The sequence below is a fragment of the Onychomys torridus genome, chromosome 1 (genome assembly GCF_903995425.1).
Source record: "Onychomys torridus chromosome 1, mOncTor1.1, whole genome shotgun sequence".
In the NCBI taxonomy this organism is placed as follows: domain Eukaryota; kingdom Metazoa; phylum Chordata; class Mammalia; order Rodentia; family Cricetidae; genus Onychomys; species Onychomys torridus.
In genome coordinates, this window is record NC_050443.1 from 109,044,949 (window position 1) to 109,070,812 (window position 25,864).

The 25,864-nt window shown below is 42.9% G+C and overlaps 1 protein-coding gene and 1 pseudogene across 1 annotated transcript in view; one reads left to right on the top strand and one right to left on the bottom strand.

Moving 5' to 3' along the window:
• The window catches only part of LOC118577397 (deleted in malignant brain tumors 1 protein-like), a 111,921-nt gene that overhangs the window by 80,759 nt on the left and 5,298 nt on the right, over nt 1–25,864 (top strand). Inside the window, exons 42-67 of the mRNA XM_036177545.1 lie at nt 990–1,031; nt 1,768–1,836; nt 3,539–3,577; nt 3,676–3,714; nt 3,863–3,901; nt 5,344–5,382; nt 5,996–6,028; nt 6,138–6,176; nt 6,348–6,383; nt 6,484–6,527; nt 8,018–8,081; nt 8,858–8,896; nt 9,517–9,555; nt 11,673–11,708; nt 12,402–12,437; nt 12,533–12,571; nt 13,322–13,366; nt 14,625–14,660; nt 14,754–14,792; nt 14,951–14,989; nt 18,623–18,661; nt 18,957–18,995; nt 20,597–20,635; nt 22,318–22,629; nt 23,980–24,012; nt 25,085–25,260. Of these exons, the coding sequence (XP_036033438.1) occupies nt 990–1,031; nt 1,768–1,836; nt 3,539–3,577; nt 3,676–3,714; nt 3,863–3,901; nt 5,344–5,382; nt 5,996–6,028; nt 6,138–6,176; nt 6,348–6,383; nt 6,484–6,527; nt 8,018–8,081; nt 8,858–8,896; nt 9,517–9,555; nt 11,673–11,708; nt 12,402–12,437; nt 12,533–12,571; nt 13,322–13,366; nt 14,625–14,660; nt 14,754–14,792; nt 14,951–14,989; nt 18,623–18,661; nt 18,957–18,995; nt 20,597–20,635; nt 22,318–22,629; nt 23,980–24,012; nt 25,085–25,260 (1,469 nt within the window). The remainder of the gene's footprint in view (nt 1–989; nt 1,032–1,767; nt 1,837–3,538; nt 3,578–3,675; nt 3,715–3,862; nt 3,902–5,343; nt 5,383–5,995; nt 6,029–6,137; nt 6,177–6,347; nt 6,384–6,483; nt 6,528–8,017; nt 8,082–8,857; nt 8,897–9,516; nt 9,556–11,672; nt 11,709–12,401; nt 12,438–12,532; nt 12,572–13,321; nt 13,367–14,624; nt 14,661–14,753; nt 14,793–14,950; nt 14,990–18,622; nt 18,662–18,956; nt 18,996–20,596; nt 20,636–22,317; nt 22,630–23,979; nt 24,013–25,084; nt 25,261–25,864) is intronic.
• LOC118586914 lies at nt 17,284–17,852 on the bottom strand (annotated as a pseudogene).

Sequence of the window (25,864 nt, forward strand, 5' to 3'; positions counted from 1 at the left end):
AGCTACTTCATTCTTAATTAGCCCCACCTTTTAAAAACAGAGGCTTTTATATCAAAATCCACACATCCATCTTCTTCCCCATGCTAGGGGGCAAATACAAGTATATATAAATACAGGCCTCGTACAAGTTATTTACCCCCTAGCTACACCTCTAGACCAATATTTCTATCTTGGACCAAAGGAAAAAAACTCAAAGTGCCCAATGGTAATGTGAATTTCATTGAGACAGCAATTGGCTGAGGCTGAGCAGAGAGGACTGTCCTGCATATGAGCACAGGCTTTCCCATTTGCTCCTGACCCTACCATGTGTGTCCAGATCTGTAGCCACCTCCTTTTCCATGTCTTTCAGAGTTTGATGTGCACAAAACTTGCTGGGGATTCTGTTAAAAATGCAGATTTGCATCTAAGAGTCTACATTCTTTTTTCTTCTTTTTGTTTTATTTTATGTGCATGAATGTTTCACCTGCATGCATGCATATACACCATGTGTGTGCCTGGTGCTAGCAGAAATAACAAGAGAACATAAGATTTCCCAGACATGGAGTTACTGATGTTTGTGAGCCACCATTTAGGTGCTGGGAACCAAACCCAGGTCATCTTCAAGATCAGTAAGTGCTCTTAACAACTGAACCACCTCTTCAGCCCCAAGAATCTGTATTTCTAAAAGCAGGTCACAGACATGGCTGATCCGCAGGGTAGACCTTCCCATGCAGGGGCTGAAGTTTGGAGATTCAGGACTCATCCAGGGTCACACACTCTGTTACACAGACATAGGAGCCAGGTCTCTTGGCTCCAGCCCCATGTACTACCTTGCTACTGTTCATTTCCTTTAATTTTATGAAACAGAGACTAGGGGAATGTAATAGGAACAAAGTAGAACTGAATATATTAGGACACAATTTGTGTATGGAGTCATTAATTTTCTAAGTAGACTTGATTGACAAGTATGGCATTTAATTACAATTTTCTTACCCTGCTTATTTCAACAGTTCCTACCTCAAGCCCAGCTGCAGCTTTTGTCTTTGCAACTGGTAAGATTCCTGCTCTTTTCCCTACCCACTTTCTATCAGTGATAATGATGTTGAAATTCTACCAATCTAGTACAGTTTGACCCCTGGTCCTCAAAGAGTCACTTGGCTGACTGAATATCTCAAGATATAGACAAGATCCCAGAAGCATACCAAGGGGGCCTCTCTACAGCCAAGTCAAGACCAAGTCCAAGTCCAGTGCTTGCATACATTCTGGGCATTCTACAAAGCCTCTCTTATGGCCTGCCAGTGTGTTGTTTTTTGAATACCCTTAGCACTTGGCATTCTGGCTGAGTTACTGACTGTACAGTAGGAAAAAAATAGGTTGGAGGTGGGGTTATAAGGATTGGGAGGGCTATCCCCATTATTGGCAATGGCAGGGATGCTAGTAGACGCTATAATAGTCATATGGAGCAAAAATGCCCATTTACCCTAATGTCCTTTGAGATACTTCTGTAACTGTGTCCTAATACAAACAGTAATATTCTTCCCAATGAGTCTAAATCATGCAAGTAGCAGACTTCATCTCAGGAAAGATTTTAATTTATACCATCACAGGATGTGTGCTTTGAATCTGGGTGTTTAAACCCTTACTCAGAAAGACGTGAAATAACTACCCTCTTATCAGTTTTCCCAGTAACAAAGGCAGACTGCAGTAAAGGTGGGATTGAGTGTAACCAGAAAATGAACGAAAACTTCTCATCAGTTGACTAACATTCCCACTTGTGTTTTGTATCAGACATTGCTCCCACTCCGGTAGAAGTAAATCCTTCACCTGATAATGGCCTCTGCCCACCACAGTGCACAGGTAGGACCGCAGGTGTTTGCCATGACCCTGGGGCATTGTCTTTGAGCAGACTGCCTCATCGAACCAGACCCAGCACTGGGAATAGGGTGAAGGGAGGAGTCGTAGAGAGAGGGGAGCTCCTTGGCCAGGTCAGAGATTCTGACAACACACACACACACACACACACACACACACACACACACACAACATACATACACACAACCACACACATCACACACAACACACAACACACACATAGACACACCACATATACACACCACCACACCATACCATACCACACACACCTATCACATAACACACAACACACACATGGACATACACACTATACACACACAACCACACTATACACACACACACACACACACACACACACACACACACACACACATCTCTCTCATAGCACTTATCATCACTGCAATTTTACAACTCCTTAGGAAATGTTTGATTTTGTTTATCTTCCCATGAGATGGGCCTCTTTCTGAGGACTTGAATCATAATGTAGTTTTGTTGACTTTCTCTCCAGCCCCAGCCCAGTACTGGCACAGAGGAGCAGGCAATCAAGAAAAGTTAATTAATACATGAAAGCCAGTGTCAGTGTTACATATTTTGGTACTTAATAGTATTTGATCATTTACCTTTTCTTATTTACAGGCTCTTTAGCAACTACTTCATTTATAACCTCTCCAATTGGTAATTTGAATGTTCTTCTTGGTTCTGGGATAGTTGCTTAGATAAACATCTATTTCCATCACTGAGTCTCCTTGACATTCACCCAGTGTCAGTGGGGCATCCTGTCTCCATTGTGCTGTGTAATCTAATAAGATGGGTTCTTGTTTGTTACATAGTATTTAGAAAGAGAACCTGTCCAATGATCATACGAGAATAACAAAGATCAATGAAAGGGCATTCATTTCATATGTGTATATATGCAAGCATGTGTGTACTCATGTGCATACAAATGCCTAAATGTGTGTTCATGTGTTCGGCACACATGTACACATGTGTATAGACCACAGAACAATCTTGGATGTGTTCCTCAGAAATGTCAACCACTCCCTTACAAACAGAGTCTCGCCTTGGCTTGGAGTTCACCAATTAGACTACTCTGCCTGGCCAGGGAGCCCCAGAGATCCTCCTGTCTTTGCCTTCCAGTGCTGGGCTTATAAGTGCATACCAGCATGCTTGGCATTTTATGTGGGTTCTAGGAATAATCAAATTCCTGTTCTTATGCTTACAAGGTGACTTCTTTGCCTACTTGTGGGAGTCCAGCTCCCATTTTTGAAGGGTTCTTAGATGGAGGAGAGAGGAATGAGGAAATATCAGATAGAAAGAGAGACCTAGAGGGTGAGGAGAAAGGCAGAAACACAGGATAGCTTTGGGAGGGCCTGGATCAATACCCAACAGTATTTTCCATTTATTCAAAAGGGTTTTTATAATACGCCAAGGGGCGGGGCTAAAGAGCTCCTCCTTGCTAGATCAAAGTACATCACACAGCCAAGTGCAGACCCTTCCAAACACCTGGTAACCACACCCATGGTCAAATCATCCCCTTATGCAGCCCTGCTGGGTAAGGCAAGCTCAGATTATCTGTCCCTGAGTAAGTTCTCACCAGATAGCCTCTGGGGGCTCCCACACCTACTGAATTGTTTCTCCAGCCCAAACACTCAGGTTACAATCTCCTGGTCTCTAGGTTTACATACAGACATGTCTTTAATCTCGGCAGAAGAGGAGGCCTCCTCTGGTAGTTTTCTGATTGTCATGGTTTTTTCCCCCAGTAAAACATTTCCCCCTGTCTTTGAAGCAAATGAACCAAGCATGCCTTTTCCTCTTTGTCTACAGACACATCTTCAACCTCAACAGAATCAAGCCCTCCAAATGGTACAGTCCCCTGTTGTATTGTTTCTCACTTGTCACGTTGTATTTAGAAGATGGCCACAAAGTAAAGACCCATGACTAGACAGAGCCAGCATTGTCCTGCCCATTTTAAAGCAGGACATTAAACCCTGTTCTCTGGGGTTCTCCACAGATGCATCTTTGGTCTCAGCAGAAGAGGAGACAACCTCTGGTAACATTTTCAGATTCTACTTCTAAAGTTAAATATCTCAGCTTTTTTAGTCTTTCTGTTTGGAGGGTGGCTGTAAGACAATTTCTTCTTGTCTTTGTTTATTGACACTACTTCAGTTTCAGCAGAAGCAACCTCTCCAACTGGTGAAGTCCCCCACAATGTTGCTTAAGCAGAGAGGATGTTTGTTTTTAAATGTGTTTATTAGCATGTTTAAATTATATATACTACGGGGCTTCATTTTGACCTTTGATACATATGTGCATACTGTATTTTTATCATATTTACCCTACTACCTTTTCTTGTACCCCCATACTCCAGCTGATCTCCCCCTCTACCTCTACTTGTTTTGTGTGTTTGTGTGAACTAGTGAGTATGAATTGGGCTACTTACAGGAGCACAGAGAAGGGGTTATTTGCAGGAGCAGTGGTCAGACCACTGAAGAAAATGTCTCTCCCTCCCCTAGCCATCAGTTACCGCCTATAACTTAGAGAGGGGAAGGGCTTCGTTAGTGTCTACTCTCCATGGCAGAATAGTGGTACGCTCAATCTTTTGCAGGTCTTGGGTAGTCATGCTTGTTGGAGTTGTGAGAGAGCCATAAGCATACCATGCCCAGGAGATGGCATGCCAAATCACTGTGAGCCTTTCTCTGGCACTTACATTCTGTTTTGGTTTTGAAGTTTTCCATTTCTTCCTCATATGCAGTATGAGTTGTTACAACTATCCACAAACTTAAATGAAACTCGGGATCAACCCAACTACTCTTCAACAGTGTTCCCTGATGTTGGAGGGAATAAAATAGTCACACTCAGGGCTGAGCATTTAAGTCGGTTGTTATTAGCAGTTTGAGGAATTATGAGTCACTGCAAAAAGAAGCTTCTCTGACCAAAGCAGAAACCAGAATCAGCTTATAGGCATAAACATAATAATTTAGATGTCAACTAGACAGCCATATCAACTCCGCTGAGCAAAACAACAACAGTAGCTTTCCCACTAGAGCTTTCGAATCCTATACTATGAGCTTTTGAGCAGGTTTACAGTACCTGACTTTTGGGGAGTAGCCTCAAATCCAAGCAGAAAAGAGTTGGTTACACCCACAACAGTCACGTCATTCTTACGGTGCACCTCGCCTGGCAAATCAATAGTGTAACATGCAGAATTCACAGAGGTAAGACTGTTGATGACAGCACTTCCCCAACAGCCTGAATAATACCATCCAATCCTGTGAAAGTTGGCCAGGAAGAAGGAAGCTTACAGCTCAGTCCCACCTCGATTTCTGTATACCCAGTAAGCAAAGTGTGTGGTGTCTTCTAAATAGAGATCTATTCCTTATTTGCTACATCATGTTAGAAAATTAATCCACTCAATGATCATATTGGCTGCAAAGCAAGGATCAATGAAGAGACACTCATGTTAAAGCATCCTGTCTCTGGGTTTACACACAGATGCATCTTCAGCCTCAGAAGGAGAGGAAACATCCTCAGGTAATGTTTTGTTTTGTTTTATTTTGACTGTCACATTTCTTTTTTTCTTTCTATCTTGCAACTGACCCTAGATATGTTTCTTCTACTTTTCATTCATATATGTATCTTCAAGGTCAGCAAAAGTGACTTCTTCAACTGGTAAAGTTTCCTATGGTGCTATTTAAGTAATGAGATAATAATCTCATTTGTCATGTATTTAGAAAATGAACCCACTAAAGGATCACATTGGCTACAAAGTAAAAATCAATGGAAGACTTGCTTCTTCTGAGCGTATATGTATGTTTGTGTGTGTTCACATGAGAGGTGCATGTGTACACATAGGTGCTCTTGTATATGGAGACGAGAGAAGGACCTTGTGTGTCATTCTCAGAATATTATCCACTTCCTTTAAAATGGGGTCTTAAAGGTCTTTCGTTCACCTGGAGCTCACTAATTACACTGAATAACTGGCCAGTAAGCTGTGCCTCCCCAGCTCTGAGATTACAAACACACCAGAACTTGCAGCATTTTTACCTAACTCCTGGGAATTGAGCTCAGGTTCCCCAGCTGAGCCATCCTTCCAGCCCAAGACATTAATTTTAAAGCCTTCCTTTTTTTCTGGGTTTATATACAGATGTATCTTCATTAGCAGGAGTGACCTCCTCTGGTAATATTTCTACCTGTCATATTTCTTAATTTAAATAAATGAGAGCTTGTTTCCCTCCTAATTGGTAAACAATCTGGATGTGCCTTTTTTTTTTTCTCTTTGTCTACAGGCATTTCTTCAACCTCTGCAGAAACAAGTTCTTCAAATGGTAAAGACCCACCTGGTGCTGCTAATGAGCTTAGTTTTTTATTTGTCGTGTTGTATTTGGACAGTGAATCTACTTAATGGTCACACTGACCACAAAGGAAAGGTAGCAAAATCACCCCAAATATTGTCATATTCATGTTAGAGCATCCCTGTTCTCTGGCCTTACACACAGATGCCTCTTCAGCCTCAGCAGAAAATGCCTCCTCTGGTAATGTTTTTTTTGTCAAATTTCTTAAAACACAGTGAGAGCTTCTCCTCTTTCTGTTTGGAAAGTGACCACACATCCATTTTCTTCTCTTTGTTCACAGATACGTCTTCAGCAGAAGTGAAGAGTGGAGAGGCAACTGGTAAGGTCTTTCCTGTGCTGTTGTGTTGTAACTAATGACATGTGGGTTTTGTCTTTGGAGTTTTTTAGTAGCATGTATCAGTTTTACATAAAAGGTTTAATTATGACACTTTCATACATGTGTGTACTGTATTAACCCTCATCATTCTCTCCTGTCCCCTCATACTCTCTAATCTTTGTTTCTCTTCCCGGCTTGGCAACCCTCTACTCTCATATCTTTATTTCATAAACTAATCAGTTTAATTAGGTTATTAGAAGATCCTCAGTAGGGAGTTATGTGCAAGATCATTGGCAACTTACCAGGACTACACCACGGAAAATATCTCTTTCTCCCAGCAACCGTTCATTGCCTACAGATCCTCAGGGAGGGGTGGGGTCTCAGGAACTTTTCCCTCCTCTATGATGGGATGATGATGAGCCCAATCTTGTGGTTGTCTTGTGTAGATAATCACACCTGCTGAGAGTCCAAGATCCCAACAGACGTATTCACAAAACTCCACCCTTTCCTCACACTCATTCCCTTCTTACTACCCTCTCAGTGTGATACTTCCTGACACTTGGAAGAGGTGGTACCAATGCCCATTCAATGGTGACTTACTGTTAAAACTTTGACCAGTTATGGATGTCTGTAATCACCACCAGTCGATGCAAGAAGAAGCTTCTCTGATCAAAGCTGATCCATAGGCATATATCTGGACATTCCCAAGAAGAATTGATAGGCACACCAGGTTCACTTAGCAGTACAACCAAAGTAGCTTCCCCACTAAGACTTTTCACATCTCCAGATCAAGTTTACTGTACTAGACATAAATGCCCCCCCATGAGGGAGGCTAGCCCCCTCTTACTCCCCCAGGGTACTCTTGAGCAGGGAGAAATGAGGAATTTGTAGATAGAGACAGACAGAAAAAATAGGATAGCCTCACGAGGGTTTGGGTCTCAACTCACCAGCCCCTTCTGCCTCTACTACAGGGCTTTTTAAAGGAATGCCAAGGGGTGAGGCAAAATACTTCCCCCAGCACAGCCAAATGTAGACCATCCCAAAGACTTGGTAACCTTACAAATGGTCCAGCCACCCCCTTATGTAGCCCTGCTGTGTAAAGCAAGCTCAGATCTCACTAGAAAACCTTTGTGGGCTCTCACACCACCCAGTGAGGACAACCTTGAAGGGAAGGAGGAAAGAGAAAGGAGTAGGTTCCCCTGTATCAGTTACATCACTTTTGTACCAGTGGACATATCTTGCCTGGAAGGCCAGTATTGTAGGCTGTGGGGTTTGCAGCTGAGAAATACTGCTGATGACAGTTCTTCCCCCAGCCAGCAGGGAGGAAGCTTGCAGCTAAGTTAAAGCTTTGTTTCCACATGTCTTGCACACAACATGTGTGGTATCTTCAGCAATATATATGGTTTTCCTATTTGGAATGTCTATTCACAAGATGCACCTACTTAATGATCATAATGACCAAAAAATAAATATATCAAGGAAAGCCATTTATTTTAAGGAATCTTGTTCTCTGGATTTATACACAGATTCATCTCCAGCCTCAGCAGAAGATACCTCCTCTGGTAATGTTTTTTAACTGTCAAATTTCCTATTACATAGTCAGAGCTTTTCCTCTGTCTATTTGGCAAAGGAGTCCAGGTGTGTCTCCTCCTCTTTATCTACAGCTATTTCTTCAAATTCAGCAGAAGCGAGTTCTTCAACTGGTTAGTCTTCCATTGTGATGGTTAACTAATTGGAAAGTTTTCTTATTTGTCATGTTGTGTTTAGAAAATAAGCTCACTAATGATCACATTGACCACAAAGCAATGACCAAAGGATACTTCTGTGTGTGTGAGCACGTGCATACACTCATGTGTTGCTCAGATGCTCTTGCACCTGTGTGCACACATATGTAGAGACTGGAGGACAATGTTGGGTGTCAATTTCAGGAGCACCATCCATCTCCTTTGACACAAGGTCTCTCATTGGCCGGGAGCTCACTAATTGAGCTAGAGTGACTGGCCACCGGCACAGGATTACTCTTGTCTCTGTCTCCCCAGTACTGGGGTTACAAGTACACATCCCTGCTGGCATTTTCTCATGGGTTCTGGGAACTGATCTCAGATTCACAAGTTTTCAAGGCTTGTGTTTTACCTACTGAGCTACCTTCTCATACCAAGACACTAATATGACAAGTCTCTATTTTCTGGCTTTACACACAGATGCCTCTTTAGTCTCCACAGAAGATACCTCCTCTGGTAATGTTTTCTGCCTGTCATGTTTTTACATTAAACAAATGACAGCCCTTTCTTTTCTTATTTGGTAAATTATCTAAATATTTATTTCTCTTTGTCTATAGATGCTTCTTCAGCCTCAGCTGAATCCAGCTCTCCTTCTGGTAATGTCCCCCAATATTCTGTTTAGCTAAATAAAATGAATTTTTTATCAGTCATGCTGTAATTAGAATATTAGCCTATTTAATAATCACACTGACCACAAAATAAAGCCCACTGACAAGAAACACATCTTTCACATGCTTGTAGATGTTGTATGTATGAAAAAGATGAGCACCTTTCTGCATGTATGAGGCTGGAAGATGACCTCAGATGTCATCCTCAGGAACAAATGTTTGCCTCCTTTGAGGCAGGGTCTCTCATTGCCCTGGAGCTCACTAATTAGACTAGAGCAACTGAACACAGAGCTGTGGGAATCCCCTTTCTCTGTTGCCCTGTGCTGGGAAGACAGTGCACACAACCACTCCCAGCATTTTATGTGGGTATTTTGAATTGATGTTTGTAAGGTAAATGTTTTTCCTACTGAGCCATGCTCCCAGTCCAATACACTAATTCTAAAACATCCTATTTTCTGGGTTTATCTATAGATGCATCTTCGTCGGCAGAAGATCCATCCTCTGGTAATTTTTCTGCCTGTCATATTTCTTAAATACAGTGAGAGCTTTTATTCTTCCTATTGGGCAAAGAACTTAGCCATCCATACCTCTTCTCTCTTTGTCTATAGATGTTTCTTCAACCTCCAAAGAATCAAGCTCTCCAAATGGTAAAATACCCCATTGTGCTGCTTACCTAGTGTAGAAATTCCCTATTTGCTATATTTAGACAGTATGTTTGTTTAATGACCACATTGGCTACAAAGTAAAGATAGTAAAAACCAATGTCAGTATAATTTCATTCATTTCAAAGCATCCTGTTCTCTGGCTTTATACACAGATGCCTCTTCAGTCTCCACAGAAGATACCTCCTCTGGTAATGCTTTCTGCCTGTCATGTTTTTTACATTAAACAAATGACAGCCCTTTCTCTTTCTATTTGGTACATTATCTAAATATTTATTTCTCATTGTCTATAGATGCTTCTTCAGCCTCAGCTGAATCCAGCTCTCCATCTGGTAATGTCCCCAATATTCTGTTTAGCTAAATGAGGTGACTTTCTTATCAGTCACAGCAGAGATCTCCTCTGGTAATCTTTCAGTCCATCACAGCTCTTAGGTGAAACACAGTCATAGTTTTTCCTCTTTCTTTTTGGAAAGTGATCACATACATACATTTCTTTTTCTCTTTGCACATAGATATGTCTTCAATCTCAGCAGAAGGCAAGAGTGGAGAGCCAAATGGTAAAATATTTCACTGGGTTGTCTAAAAATGAAATTCTTTTTAAAAAAATCTTAGTTGTGTCTATTGGGTGTGCACGTGTACATGTATACATGAATGTATTGCCCATGGAGACCAGAGACTAAGATCCAACTGGAGCTGGAGTTACAGACAGCTGTGAGCCACCAGTGTGAGTGCTGGGAAGTGAACTTGAGTCCTCTGGAGGAAGAGTAGGCAGTCTTAACCATAGAGCAATCTCTCCAGCACCCCCTTTTAAAAATAACATTTAATCATACATAATAGTGAAATTCATTATCGTGTTTTCATATGTGTACATAGCATGTTTAATGAAATTCACACCCAATACTCTGTCCAGTCCTCCTCACACTATTCCTAACCCTATTCCTCTTCCAGTGAGGACCTCTTCTACTATGGTGCCTTTCATTTTATGGGCCCATGAGTTGATTTGTGTTATTGGAGAAGCATAGTTGAGGGGTACTTCTGAAAGCCTTGGCAACGTAGCAGTGGCTTATGTCACTAAAGTCAATGTCCCTCCCTTCCATAGCAATCAGTCATTGTAGAGACCCTTAAGGAGTGGCTGGCCTCATGAGTCTCCCGCTTCCATGACAATGACTGTAGGGTCAACCTTGGGCAAGTCATATGTAGGTGATTACATCAGTGGAGAGTTCAAGAGTGCAATTGTACCAGGCTCTATACCCAAAAAATAATGTTCCACAGCACTCCATCACTCCCTTCAGCTTTTACACTTGCTTTGTTTTAAAGGTTTTTTAAATATATTCTTCATAATGAAGCATGAATCATCAGAGCTAACTACAAGCTTAAATAAAACCATGATAATCCTGTCTACTCTTACATGCCTCTCCCCGATCTTAGAGAGAAACAGAAGTGCCCAATTCAAGGCTGAGCATTCAAATCGCTTGTTATCATCACTTCGACCAGTTATGAGTCTCTACAGTAACTACCAACCATTGCAAAAAGAACCTTCTTTGAGCAAGGCTAAAACCGGCACTCATCAAAACACAATTACTTAGGCGTCATTTTGACAGCCATGTCATATCCATTTAGCCAAACAGCAACCTTAGCTTTGCCACTACAGCCTATCACTTCTGGTCCCAGGAACTTTTGACCACACCTTAGTTCAGAACTCCTATGGAGCAGCCTCACAGCCAATCAGAAGAGTCGGTTACACCTAGAGAGTCAGGGCACTCTTACAACAGGGGACATACCTTTCCAGGAAAGTCAGTATTATAGCCAGGTTGACTGATGAGAAGTGCTGCCAATGCCAGTTCTTCCCCAGCAGCTCACACAGTATCTTCAAACACTGCGAAAGCTAGCCAGTGCAGAGGAAGTTTCCCCCTCAGTTACAGCTTCATTTCTGCATGTCCTACTAGCAAAGTGTATGATACCTTCAACAATCGAGATGGTTTTCCTACTTGCCATTCACATTTAGAAAACTAAACTACTTAAATCACATCAACCACAATGCAAAGATCAATAGAAGACTGCCATTTAAAAAAAATCATTCTGTTCTCTGGGTTTACACACAGATGCATCTTCAGCCTCAACACAAGAGACTTCTTCAGGTAATGTTTTCAACCCATCACATCTGTTAATTGAAATACAATCAGAGCTTTCCTCTTTCTCATTAGAAAAACAGTCTAAGTATGCCTCCTCTCCTATGGGTCTGTAGCTATTTCTTCAACCTCAATAGAAGCAGACTCTCCTCTTGGGAGGCTCCTCAGTGTGCTTCTGTGTTTGGGTAGTTTGTCAAGTTATATTTAAAAATATCCCTAGTTAATGATTACATTGTCCAAAGATTTGAAATATAAAAATTACCAATTCTATCTATCTATCTATCTATCTATCTATCTATCTATCTATCTATCTATCTCTGTGTGTGTTCTTATGTGAGAGTGCATTCATCTGTGATAGTGCATGCACATGATAGTGTTCTTGCACCTGTGTGCACACATATGTAGAGACTGGAGGACGATGTTGGGTATCAATTTCAGGAGCACCATCCTTTTCCTTTGACACAAGGTCTCTCATTGGCCAGGAGCTCACTAATTGAGCTAGAGTGACTGGCCACAGGTACAGGGTTGCTCTTGTCTCTGTCTCCCCAGTGCTGGGGTTACAAGTACACATCCCTGCTGGCATTTTCTCATGGGTTCTGGGAACTGATCTCAGATTCACAAGTTTTCAAGGCCAGTGTTTTACCTACTGAGTCACCTTCTCATACCAAGACACTAAAATGACAAGTCTCTATTTACACACAGATGCCTCTTCAGTCTCCACAGAAGATACCTCCTCTGGTAATGCTTTCTGCCTGTCATGTGTTTATGTTAATCAAATGACAGCCCTTTCTTTTCTTATTCGGTAAATTATCTAAATATTTCTTTATCTATAGGTACTTCTTCAGTCTCAGTGGAATCAAGCTCTCCTAATGGTAAAGCCCTCCATTGTGCTGCTTGGCTAATGAAGAAATTTCTTATTTGTTGTGCTGTATCTAGACAGTAAACTTATTTTTACACTTATCATATAGTAAAGTGAATGAACCCCCCCCCCCAATATATTGTACTTATTTCAGAGCATCTTGCTCTCTGGGTTTACACACAGATGCACCTTTAATCATAGCAGAGATCTCCTCTGGTGATCTTTTCACCCCATCATATTTCTTCTTTATGATTATTAAAGTTTTTCATTTTATTTTTACATACCTAGCCGTTTCTCCTCCCTCCTCTCATCCCATTCTTTCCCCCTACCTCCTATCTACCCGCCCCCCATCCATTCCTCCTCTGGCTTGGAAAGGGGACGCCTCCATGGGAGTCAACAAAGCATGGGATATGAAGTTGAGGCAGGACCAAACTCCTCCCCCTGTATCAAGACTGGGCAAGGCATCCCAGCATGGGGAACAGGTTCTCAAAAGCCAGCTTATGTGCAGGGGCAGGTTCTGATCCCACTGCTAGGAGCCCTACAAACAGACCAAGCTATACAACTGTCACCCACATGCAGAGGGCCTAGTTTGGTCCCATGCAGGCTCCCTAGCTGTGGTTCAGAGTCTGTGAGATCCCACAAGCTCAGGTCAGCTGTCTCTGTGGGTTCCTCCACAGCCCATCACATTTCTTAAGTGAAACACAATCACAGTTTTTCCTCTTTCTGTGATCACACATACATTTCTTCTTCTCTTTGCTCATAGATATGTCTTCAACCTCAGCGGAAGGGAAGAGTGGAGAGCTAAGTGGTAACATCTTTTACTGTGTGGTTTTAATTAATAAGTCCTTTTTGTTTAAATTTTAGCATATGTTAATTATACATAATAACAACTTTTGTTATGACAATTTCACACTCTCATATAGTGAATGTGCTTTGATTATATTCTCCTCCATCACCCTCCTCTGTGCCCCTCAGACTCTGTTCCTTACTAGCTTACTAACTCTGATCCTCTTCCCAGCGAGGTCATCTTCCACTTCGTGACTTTATTTTTTAAACTAATCAATTACTCACAAGAGCGCAGACAACTTATTAGTGGCTACAACACAAAGAAAGCCCACCCCGCCCCCTTCACTCTCCCTCAGCAACCATCAATTGCCTCAGGGAGGGATGAAGCGAGGTCTCATGAACTCCCTCTCTTTCCATAATGGGATGATCATAATCCCAATCTTGTGCAAATCTTGTGTACATACTCACAGCTGCTGAAAGTCGAGTGTAACATCTATGTCTTGCCCAAAAGACAATGTTCTAGAACTCCCTAGGACTTCCTCCTGCTGTTACATTCTTTCTACTTCTTCTACCATACGGTTCCTGAGACGTGGAAGAGCTAATATTGAAGTCTCAGTTGGGGCTAAGCATAAAGGTCACTTCTTCTCAGCACTTTGACCAGTCGTGAGTCTCTGCAATAACCATAAACCCATGCAAAAACAAGCTTCTCTGGCCAAATCTGGAAGCAACACTAACCTATGGGCAGAACTATAAGAATTTAGAAGTCAGTTTGACAGTCACATTGTGTCCACTTAGCAAGACAACCACAGTACCTTCCCCACTGGGGCTTATCACCTACCCACACCAGTTTTACAATACTAGATAATAAATTCCCTTCTTTGGAGAGGGCTTCAAATCCAGCCAGAAAGCAGCTGGTTAACCCCATAACAGTCATGGCACCCTTCCACCTGTGGGAGCATCATGTCTGGCATGTTAGTAGTATAGCATTAAAGGGTCACAGCTGAGTAAAACTATTTATAGCAATTATCCCCCAGCAGCCTAAACAGAACCTTCCAGCACTGTGAAAACTAGCCAGCAGAGAGAAAGATTCCAGAACCTCAGTTTTATTTTTTTATGTCTACAAGCCAAGAATTTGTGTCTTCATTAGCATACACGTGTTTCTTGCTTGTCATATTGTATTTAGGAAATGAACCTACTTAATGGGTTGTATTGACCACAAACCAGATCAATGAAAAGACATTCCTTTTTTTAAGCTTCATGCTTTCTCTGTTTTTACACAGATGCATCTTCAACCTCTGCAGAACAGACATCCTCTGGTAATACTTTCTATCACATTAAGTTAAACACAATTTCAGTCTTTCCTTTATTCAGCAAATGGATACAGTCAAGCATCTCCTTTTGACCTCTAGATATGTCTTCAACCTCAGCAGAATCGAGTTCTAAAACTGGTAAGTCCCCCTGTTCTGCTGCTTGAAATACTGAGCAAATACTCATTTGTTGTGTTACACTTAGAAAATGATCTATTTAACGATGACTTTGGCATCTGATACATACCAGTGACAGAAGGTTCATTTTAAAGTACCCCCTTCTCTGGCTTCCTACACAGATACATCTTCATCCTCGGCAGAAGAGACGAGCTCCTCTGGTAATGTGTCCTGTTGTCACATTTCTTTATTTAAAACATCATAATTCACTTTAGAGGCTTTTTAAGAAATTGGCAAATATGGTAATTGGTTTCAGTCTGTCATTTTTGTACACTGTTGTTGTCACCCCCCCCACAGCACTTGTGACATTCCAGTCCAGTAAGCCCCTTCCTTTTTTGTCCCATGTGTTCTATTACCCCTCTTCTTTTTTAAAACTTCCATTTCTCCTCCCACAACCCTTCTCCTGTTTACTGACCTACATCTGTGCTCATATGCTCACATATATACACACAGAAGGATTTAAAACTCTCTCTCTGCACATGAGAGAGAATGCGGTATTTGTCTTTCTGAGTTTGTTACCTCACGTAATACAGTTATTTCCAATTCCATCAGTTTTCTTTCAGAGTTCATGATTTCATTTTTCTTTACATCTGAATAAAGTTCCATTGTGCATATGTACCACATTTTTGTTATCCACCCATCTGGAGATGAACATCTCGCTACTGTGAATATCACAGCTATAAACATGGATGTGCAAGGGTCCTGAGGTAGGACTTAGAGTCCTTTGGGTGTCCACTCAGCAGTATCGTAGTTGGGTCATATGGTAGTTCTAATTTTAGTCTTTTGAGAAACACCCCAGTGGATTTTCATAGTGGCTCTCTCTGTTTATACTTCTGTCAGTGTAAGTTCCCCCTCACAGCTTCGTCAGCATTTAGTCATTTAATTTCTTGATGGCAGCCATTCTGATTGGGTCAAGAAGGAAGTAGTTGCTGGGTGGCGGTGGCGCACACCTTTAATCCCAGCACTCAGGAGGCAGAGCCTCCTGAGTTCAAGGCCAGCCTAGTCTACAGAGTGAGATCCAGGGTAGACACCAAAACTACAGAAACCCTGTCTTGGGGGGGTGGGGGAGGAAGTAGTCTATTTTTTTAGTGTGTGTGAGTCTGTATGTAAGTATGTAAAGATGTGAAGGCAGATGCTCTCTGAGTCCAGAAGAGGGTGTTGGATCCCTGGAGCTGGTGTCACAAGCACTTATAAGCCCCCTGATATGGGTGCTGGGAGCTGAGCTTGAGTCCTCTGCAAGAGTAGTACTTGTTCTTAATCACTGAGTCACCTCTCCATCCCTAGAAGTAGTCTTACCTTGCATTTTCCTGATGAGTAAGGATGTTGGACAACTTCCAAAATATTTGTGGGTCATTTGCATTTCTTTCCTTTTGAATTGTCTATCCCATTGTCAGGCTGTCTGTTGATTGACAGCTGTAGGGTTTAGGATTTCATTTCTGCAGTCCTTTGTATTCTGGACAGTAGCCCGTCTGTCTTAATTATAGCTGGAGGAGATTTTGTGGGCTGTCTGTTCACTCTACTGATGGTTTCGGTTGCTGTACAGAAGCTTTTAAATTTCATGTAGTCCCATTTTTTTCAGTTATTTAATTTATTTACTCTGCTAATAGTCTTTTTCAGAAAATTTTTGCCTATTTCTGCATCTTTAAGTGTTTTTCCCCCATGTTATCTTCTAGAAGTTTCAGCATTTTATGAATGTAAGATCTCTGATCCATCTTGAATCAATTTTGTGCAGAGTGAGAGATGTAGATCTAATTTCATTCTTCCATAGCCACCTACTTGTTGGCCAGGCCTTTTCATGTTATTTTCTGACCCCAAAGGTTAATATTTTATTTTTCCAAGCCTTCTCTTTTTTTTTTTCATTTTTCCTTATTAAGAAATTTTCTACTCACTCCACATACTATCCACAGATTCCCCCCTCCTCCCTCCTCCCTCCTCCCACCTCCAACCCTCTTTCCCAAGCCACCCTGCATCCTCACATCCTCCAAATCGAGGTCTCCCATGGGGAGTCAGCAGAGCCCAGCACACTACCAAGCCCTCTCTTGTTGGCTGAACATAAAATAAAAGTGTTACAATCTCAGAGTAGACACAGTTGTCTTACCAATCACAGCTGTCCATACTTCATCAAGAGACTTACATGAAAAACTAACAATCTTAACAATTTTGTTGGAGCAGGGTTCCCAAGGTTGGTGTTGGAGTTTACCACTATCAATGACAGATTAAATAAAGGAAAGCAGAGTGTCACAGGAACTACTCTTTGACTCTGAGTGGGCGGGCCTCCTGGAGTTTGTATCACAGCTTTTGTAAACATCTACCGAAAAAATCTAAACAATCCCACCAACAGCCATTGACTGATTGATTCTGCTTTTTCCGGTTATTTGGGGTATTAATAATCATCTCCTTCATCGCGTTCTCTCTCTCTCTCTCTCTCTCTCTCTCTCTCTCTCTCTCTCCCTCCCTCATCTTCACCTTCATCAACTTCTCTATCACATCCGAATTCTTCTCCTTCACCAATGACTTCATCTTTGCCATCTTCTTCTTCCTCCTCCTCTTCATCATAGCATCAACCTTTGTATCTGAATCAGGGACTTCCTGGTTCTCTTGGTGAAAATCAGCCATGGGAGGAGCTTGAGGACATTCTCTTGGTAATTATTCATGTTAATGACCTCACAGTCGGAAGATTTGAGTTTTTTAGATCATCTAAGGTTTTCAGAGGTCTCAAGGTGCTGATATCTTTCGATATATTTCCACTTAGATCTAGATATGTGAGCTTTAAAAGTACCTTTGCTCAGCATGTCCAGACCTCTAGATATTCTGCTATCTCTGAACTCAAGCCTTCTTATTTTAGTACCATGAAGAGATTTGAACCTGATACCAAGCCTACACTAATTAAAATGAGGAACTCTAAGTTCACAAACTCTGCCGTTGACCTCTAGAGTTTCCCATCATTTGATTTTCTGTTGTCTAAGGCAAACCCCCTAACAGCTGGTTCCTCAGCTCTTGGTGGATCTTCTTCCTCGTGTCCATGGTCCCTTTGTGCCTTGTCTTCGTATTTAACTGCCCATGGTGGGAGTGAAGATGGAAGTGGTGTCCTCCACTGGGTGGCCAGGGCTGTGGGAGGAGCTGCCTGTCAGTCCGGTCTGGAACAGCACAGGGCATGTAGTTGCCCCTCTGCTGGTGAGCATGGCCCCTGGGGCTCCTTCTTCTACTCCGTGGGTTCTTAGGCTTGATCTCTTACAAGCTGAGCCATATTCGTTAGTTTTTCTTCTTTATGTATTTTAGGCTGTATTATTATTTCAACTTGTTGTAGAACCCTGAAATTCACTCTTCTGCTAGGTCTTGTCCAATGGTGACACTTTCTGCTGTGCTTTTAATCGAGTGACTCTTTTACTTCCAGAATTTCCATTGGCTTTTCCAGTGCCAGTCTTGTGAATGGGTCACAGCTAATACTGGCCAGGCTGGCAGCAACAGTGTCCCAGTGAGGTGACAGCAGTAGGCTGAGCAGCCCCCTTTCCCACTTCAATCCACACTTCATTCACATGTAACCTGGCCTCCCAGAGTGCCATCTGTGGGAGATGCTCTCTGAAAAACACAGCTAACAGTGGATCCTGGGCCAGAGAGTTGTCTGGACCACTGTAGTGGCACGCTAAGTCCATCTCCTCAATTACGTTCATGATACATAACACAGCTTCTAATACCCCATCTGACCCAGACGGTCACATTTCCTAAACACAAGGAGAACCTTTCCCTTTCTGTTTGGCAAATGGCATCACTAGTTCTCATCATTTTGTCTGTAGATACTTCTTCAACCTCAGCAGAAGTGAGCTCTCCAGATGGTAAGTCCCCATCATGCTATTTAAATGAAAGAGGTGAGTTTCTTGCTTATTAGGCTTATTCCAAAACTGAGTCTGCTTAATGATCATATTGACCCCAAAGTAAATATATGAAAAATGCCCTTAGTGTCATTCGGTAGAATTTAAAGCATCCTGTTCTTTGGGTTTACACACAGATGCGTCTTCAGTTGCCGCAGAGAAGATGCCTGGTAATCCTTTCAGCTTACGTTAAACAGTCAAGGCTTTTCTGCTTTCTTTTGGCAAATAAAACTAGCTATGTCTTGTCTATTCTTTGTAGATACTTCTTCAACCTTAGCAGAACCTACCTCTCCAAGTGGTAAGTCCCCTTTGTTGGCTTTAAACTTACATAGTGAGTTTCTTGTTTGTCATATTGCATTTATTTATGCAAGTATTATTTAATGATCCCTTTGTCATCAAATAAAGATTAATACAAAGGCATTCATTTAAAGCATCATCTTCTCTGGTTTGCACACAGATGCTGCCGAGATCTTTGGTAATCCTGTCAGCCTGCTGTGTTTCTTAACTGAAACACAACTATAGCTTTTGCTCTTTCTATTTGGGAATGAAACTTCTATGCCCTGAACTTTGTCAATAGCATAAGCCTGATATACACAGAAACCCCACATCCTCTCCACAGAGATGGTGTTCCCATTTCCTTTACTCACCCGTAGACTCCAAAGTGGCTCTTCCACTGCAGGCACCTTCTGCCCAAGCCCTAATCTTGATCAGATAAACCTGAGGGAGGCTGGGCAGAGGGTCCACATCTCATTTGGTTGTTTGTGTTATTTCAGGCTGTGCTTCGACCCATCCAGTACACACACACACACACACACACACACACACACACACACACACACTAAAATAGGTGGTGACAGTGATTCTATTTATTTTTTTGTTTTGTTTTACACCAGGCTGTTGGTCAAACCAAAGCATTTTTCTCCACTTCCCACTCCAGGCCCCTTCTTCCCTGGGCACGCTCCTTGCTCACTACAGCCCCCCAGGGAAGCCACTTTCTGAGCAATACTCAGCCAAACAGAAACAGGCCCATAACAACAAGTCCTTCTTCTCCATGGGAAGTCAGAAGAGAGGACATGGGTGGCAAGAGAGGCCAGTCAGCTCCCCTAGAGCGCAACAGGCCTCCATTGCTTGTAACACTGAGCACTGTGATGGCAGGTAGATGCTGGGAACAGCAAGAACAGGCTATTGGAGCCTCAGATGCATAACCTGGGGGAGAATGTAGGAGTGATCTCTTATTTTTGGAGGAAAATGAGTCACAGAGAAGAAACTCGTTTGCTTAAGATCACCGAGCTAGGGCAAGATAAAAACCAGGCCTCACAACTCTCATCCAAGGTCCTTCCAATGCCCGGTGTTTTCAGAAAAATCCTCTGATCCCATGACAGTTCTGTCTTCAGTAATAAGCCCTCTCTGCTGTTGGGTCTGTCATTAATGTGACCATTAACCCTTACCTTCCTTCTTTTGCAGTTCACCCTGAGCCCAGCATGAATGCAACCCCCACAACCTATGCTCCTGAAATACAGAAGAGTTAGAAAGAACATGGGCCCTGGGGCTTGAGGGTTTCAGCTGAGAATGACCTGGTCCTGTTACCCTGAGGCTTCCTCTGAAGTCTCCATTTCTTTCAATACTAAAGCAGTGATAAAAATTTCCCCAGATTAGTTGTTATAAGAATTAGGGGAGTAGATTATCTGGCATGCTGGAGATGTGCACCATGAAAATGTTCTTCAGTCATGTTGCACAACACCAGCTTCTCACACACCTTGCCATACCAACAAGCAGAAACACACACAACAAATACATACTGCTCTGGAATGGGCTTATTATTGTAGACCTGGCGTCTAATGTAGAATTTCAACGAAGTCATACTCTAATCCCTTCTTTTCACTCTTTTTTTTTTTTCAGCCACAGTTCCAACTTTGACAAAAGTGACCCTGCCACCTGGTAATGATCACTGTGCTTGTTGATGGAGCAGAGCTCCATTCTCTTCTAATTGCTGCTACCACATGTCATTTCCTCATCTGTCGCTAACGCTTCTACCTGGTTTCCCTCTGTATCGTTCACTATACGAGTCCATCTTTTTCAGCTAAAACTGCACTCAAGGACCTTGGTCCTCCCCTTTATTCTCAGCCTTATTAAAATGTTGCCTAATGCCCGATATGGTGGCACACACCTTTATTGCCAACACTCAGGAGGCAGAAGCATGTGAGTTTCTGTGAATTTGAATCAGCTTGGTCTATATGAGAGGTTCTAGGGGCTAGCCAGGACTAAGTAGTGAGACCTTGTCTCAAAAAATATTATCTATAAAACTGAATGGTTTTTATTTTTTCCTTTAAAAATTGATGTGTAAAGTTCTTTTTTTGAGCATTTAACAAATTGTTTTTCTCTTGGCGAATAAACAAAACATAACAATATTTGTCATATTTTGATGCCAAGAAGATAAAATGTCATGAATAGCATTTCTGTGCTCAAACCATAATGGGTCTGAAATAACAGAAAGCATTTCCTCTTCAGCTTGAAGCTGAAGTGTGAGCCTGTGAGGGGGAGCATTTGTAAACCTCTAACATTTTACATTGATGAGGCAATTGTTAACTGATTGTTTTTGTTTCCTTCTACTCTCTAAAATGACAAGGTGTCTATTGATACTGTTAGGATCACATTTCTTTTTCACTTAGATTTTTTTTTTTTTACCCCTTACAGGAAGTTACCAGCCTGTAGGTATATTATATTCTCACATATGCACAGTGTGGGTCACACATGCTTGAAATTCACCTCCAAGATCTCAATCAGAAGATACCCACATGTATTCATGAGTCACACTTTTCTCCTTCCTGTCGCTTGATACAAGCCAGGACCTCACATGTGTCAGCAAACACTCTCCACCAAGCTGCATCCTCGGCCCATTCTCCTAGCTACACAAGTACCTTGCTTTTGCTATTATAGTGCCAATTAGGCCAAGAGAGGGCAGCTATCCTAGACCATCACACTATAGTCAGAACTAATGCTTGTGGATTTAATATTCACTATGGCTTTCCTTTGGGCCAAACAGTGTAGGGTTGACTAATTACTACAGAGACAAATCACCTGGTACCTATCTGTGAGCATGGCACCTCACAGATACAGTAATACAGTCATGCCTCCCACAAAGGATGTTTTAGTCAACAATGGAGCTCATATATCTATATACAACAGTGACTCCTTGCTCCATAGACTGTGTTGCCTAGTGACCCCACAGCCAGCTTATTGTGTGTAACAACCAAGTCTCCTACCCTCACATTTCTCAGAATGTGTCCTCATGGTTAAGCAACATAGTTGTACAGGTTTTGCTTTTTATTCTTTTCTATTCAAATTTAAACTTTTTTGATGTATCCATATGGGGAAGTCCCCTGTAATGAGCACCAAGGTTATTGCCGGTGTCCGACTCCTGGAGAATTCTGTGGTGCTCAGATCTGTGTGTAAGGGTAGAACGGCTAAATTACATAATACTGTTTTGTTGTCAAAGTGTTCTCTCTTAAGGATAGTAGTATCAAGAGTAATTTAGGGGCACAGAGAAGGATCTCACTGCAAATGTCACCCTCAGTGTCTACTATGGAAGCCTGACCTGAACTGACTTCTCTTGCTTGTAGACTTGCCTCTGCGCCTGGTAGGTGGGCGAAACCGCTGTGAGGGCCGGCTGGAGGTGCGGCACCAGGGGGTGTGGGGAACCGTATGTGACGATCGCTGGAACATCAAGAATGCCCGAGTTGTGTGCCGCCTCCTGGGCTGTGGCCAAGCGCTGGGCGCCCCTGGCAGAAGCCACTTTGGGGCAGGCACAGGCCCCATCCTGATGAATGAAGTGCGCTGTTCCGGCCGAGAGGACTCTCTAGAGAGCTGTGTCCACGCTGGCTGGATAAGGCACAACTGCCACCACTACGAGGATGCGAGTGTGGTCTGCGCAGGTACGGGCTCCTATGCCAGCAGGCAGGCAGGGGTGGGCTCCTGTGCAGGTATGGGCCTAGGCCTGTAAACGTCTCCAGGCTCTGCCTCAGCACCACTTATCCTTAAGGCATTCATCATTTGACCAAGACATCCCATTTTAGGATAAAGAGCTTAGTGGTAGAGACATTTTGGTCATTGGCCTGACTTTGTTCATGAGCTTGCTCTAATCCCAGCTCAGTGAAATATTTGTCAGAAATCCAGCTGAAGGGTGTGACAGCATCATAGGACCATTAAGAGCTTAGCAGTTGCTTAAGTTTATCTGGTTACTTCCTCAGTCTCTGAGCTCACCAAAGGCCCCATCCTGGAGACACTGTGTAACCTTCAGCATCTAAAATACACCCTACAGTGTCCTAGCTTCCCTGTGTCTTTTGCATCAAAGATTTTGCCTGTATCTTCTCTGGAATGTATTTTATTGTCAGCTGTGTTGGTCTTGGCATTCTGACTACCACCTGTATGGCACAGTACCTCCTTCTGATCATTCTAAGTTAGCCCCAAACTGGCCCATGCAAATTTCAGAAAGTTGGGGAATTTTAAGATTTGAAGAAACCTGAGTTCACCTCATCTGTTCTGCTGCTACTTTTATTACAGGTGAACATACCATGGCCGTTGCTTTTACCTTGTATAAGCCCTGTTTTGCATAGACATGGGCCCCAGATAGAAACACCATCAGAGCCACCTGAAGCCAAGACTACCCAAGAAATGGAAGCTGCATGTGCCTATTCTGGAGTCTGTAGCTTTAGACTTTGGTTGTTATCATGCCTCTTCACAATTCATCCCTCTCAGAAGCCCACTTTTAATAAGCATCCACATCCTGTTCTTGGACTGTATACCAAGGGGCCTCCTTCTAACCATGTCCCATGTCCAAAGGGATCTATTGTGTCTAAAGGGCTTGAGTGAGTCTGACTACACATTTCCTGGACTGAGTCTTGGCCCTGGGACACTGCCCTGTCTTGATCCTGAGCCAGAGAAGTCCTAGATAGCCTCAGAGTCCATTTTTCTCGACCTGGAGCCCCAAGCATTCCTGGGTAAAGGAAGAAACAGAAGTCAATGGCTCATTAGTGCAGTGGCGTCTGTATTCACCATTCTTTTCCTCCCACAAATCTTGGTGTTGATGACACCTGTGTTCTCAGTGCGACCTCACATGTGTCAGAATCCATCTCTGTCAGGAGACACTGGGCCCCCTTTGCATGTTCTGGAATGTTCTCATGCCATTACACTCCAGCTGCAATGGTTTGTCTAATGATGGTTCACTGTCCTCCTCCTCCGGGGTTTCAGACCAATGACATTTTCTTTTCCTCTCCCCTCAACAGGTCCAGCCAACTCTCTTGTGCCCAAGGATAACGGTAAAGCCATCTTCCCTCCTGGGGTCTGAAGCTGATTGGGGAAGGAGCTAAGAAAGGAGCTGAATGGAGAGAAAAAGCAGGCTATGAGGGAGGCCACTTCCTGGACAGCAGGAGGTCGGGGAAGAAGCCCCTTTGTACTCAGGCTCTCTCCAGTTTTATGCCTACTCTTCTTCTAGCTTACCTCTGTGCAAAGGTCCAGACAGATACATGTTCAGATGGGTACATCAAGAGTGTCCTTTAACTCCCTGGGCAAGGCTCTGACCTGTGTCCTATGGAGTATGGATTCTAAGCAGGATTCCCTATTGATGTGGCCCAACTTCAAAGCCCCCCCCACCCCTTTTTTTGAGAATATTAGCAAAGCCAATCAAAGTCAGGGCTGTTGGAGACACCTCTCTTGGTAAAGTGTTTGCCGTGCAAGCCTGAGGACTTGTTTGATCCTGAGCACCCACATAAAAGCCAGGCACAGTTGTACCCATCTATATTCTCAGCACTGGGAAGGTGGAGACAGGAGGAGGATCCCAGGGGCTTACTGACCAGCCGGTCTAACCAAACCAGCAAGCTCCAGGTTAAATGAGAGAACTTGTCTCAAAAAAAAAAAAAAGTTGACAGTCATCAAGGAAGATAGTCAACATTCACCTATGGCCTCCTCCACCAACGTGTGTGAGCACATGTGCATGCACACACCACACACACACACACACACACACACACACACACACACACACCAGTGGACATCAAGCAGCCAAGGTGATAAATTAGAGTAAATCAGTGTTTCTCAATCTTTCCTAAGGCTTCGACCCTTTAATACAGATCCTCATGTTGTGGTGACTCCCAGCCATGAAATTATTTTGTTGCTACGTCATAGCTGTAATTTTGTTACTGTTAGGAATTGTAATGTGGATATCTGATATGTGACCCCAAAGGGATTGCAGTCCACAGGTTAAGACTCGCGCTGGAGTAAGAGACGCTGAGGCAGGTCCACCCCATCCCAGAGCACTGTCTGTGGCACTTGTGTAACATACAGACAGCTCCTGAGCTACATGTCAATGTAGCTTCTCTCCCTCTCCTTCAGCTCAGCTGTCTTGTTTGCCTCACCTCTTCCAAGCCGTCATTGACCGAGGCTATCTCCGGAGATTAGGCTACTCCTCCTGGGACATCCACTTAAATGATAAGATGTGTCGCCCTCAAGTCACTGGGCGTTACCTCATCTTCAATATTCCTTATGGCCACTGTGGCACCATGAGGCAGGTAAGAGGCTGACAGGGAGGTGATGACCTTCTATGGACGGAGTCCAAGAAGAGAGACTTAGAAAATGAAACCGCCTGTTAAAGCCTGTGTGAGACAGAGGAAAAGCTTCATTTCTGAAGCCGCTCACTGACTTGTCTGAAATGTTCCACCATTTGGAGAATTTCAGACACGCACTCATCCCTAGATGATACATAACAAAGGTTGAATGCAGTGGCATGGATAGTGTGTTAAGTGTGATGGACAGATGAATGATGAATGGGTTGATAATAGACTCCCAGTTTCAAAGCCAGCATTTGTCATAGCATGCTTCTTGACTGAACGTGAGGGCTTATCTACCATGAGCAAGGTATGGTGCTGGGCATGAGGGAGGACAGGTTGTCTGCCTGTCTGCTCTATCTCTAACTAAGCAGCTAGTCATATTCCACACTAGAGAAAGCAAACATCTAGGATATTCAGGAGTCATTAAATACATGTGTCTATAAGGAAACTCATGTGTATACATGAAGGAACTGTTCCGCCATAACACCCTTCTCAGTATAGTTGGTAGTGACACAATTCAAAACATGACCCTGACACTGTGTTCCTGCTTCCCTGTTTGTACATA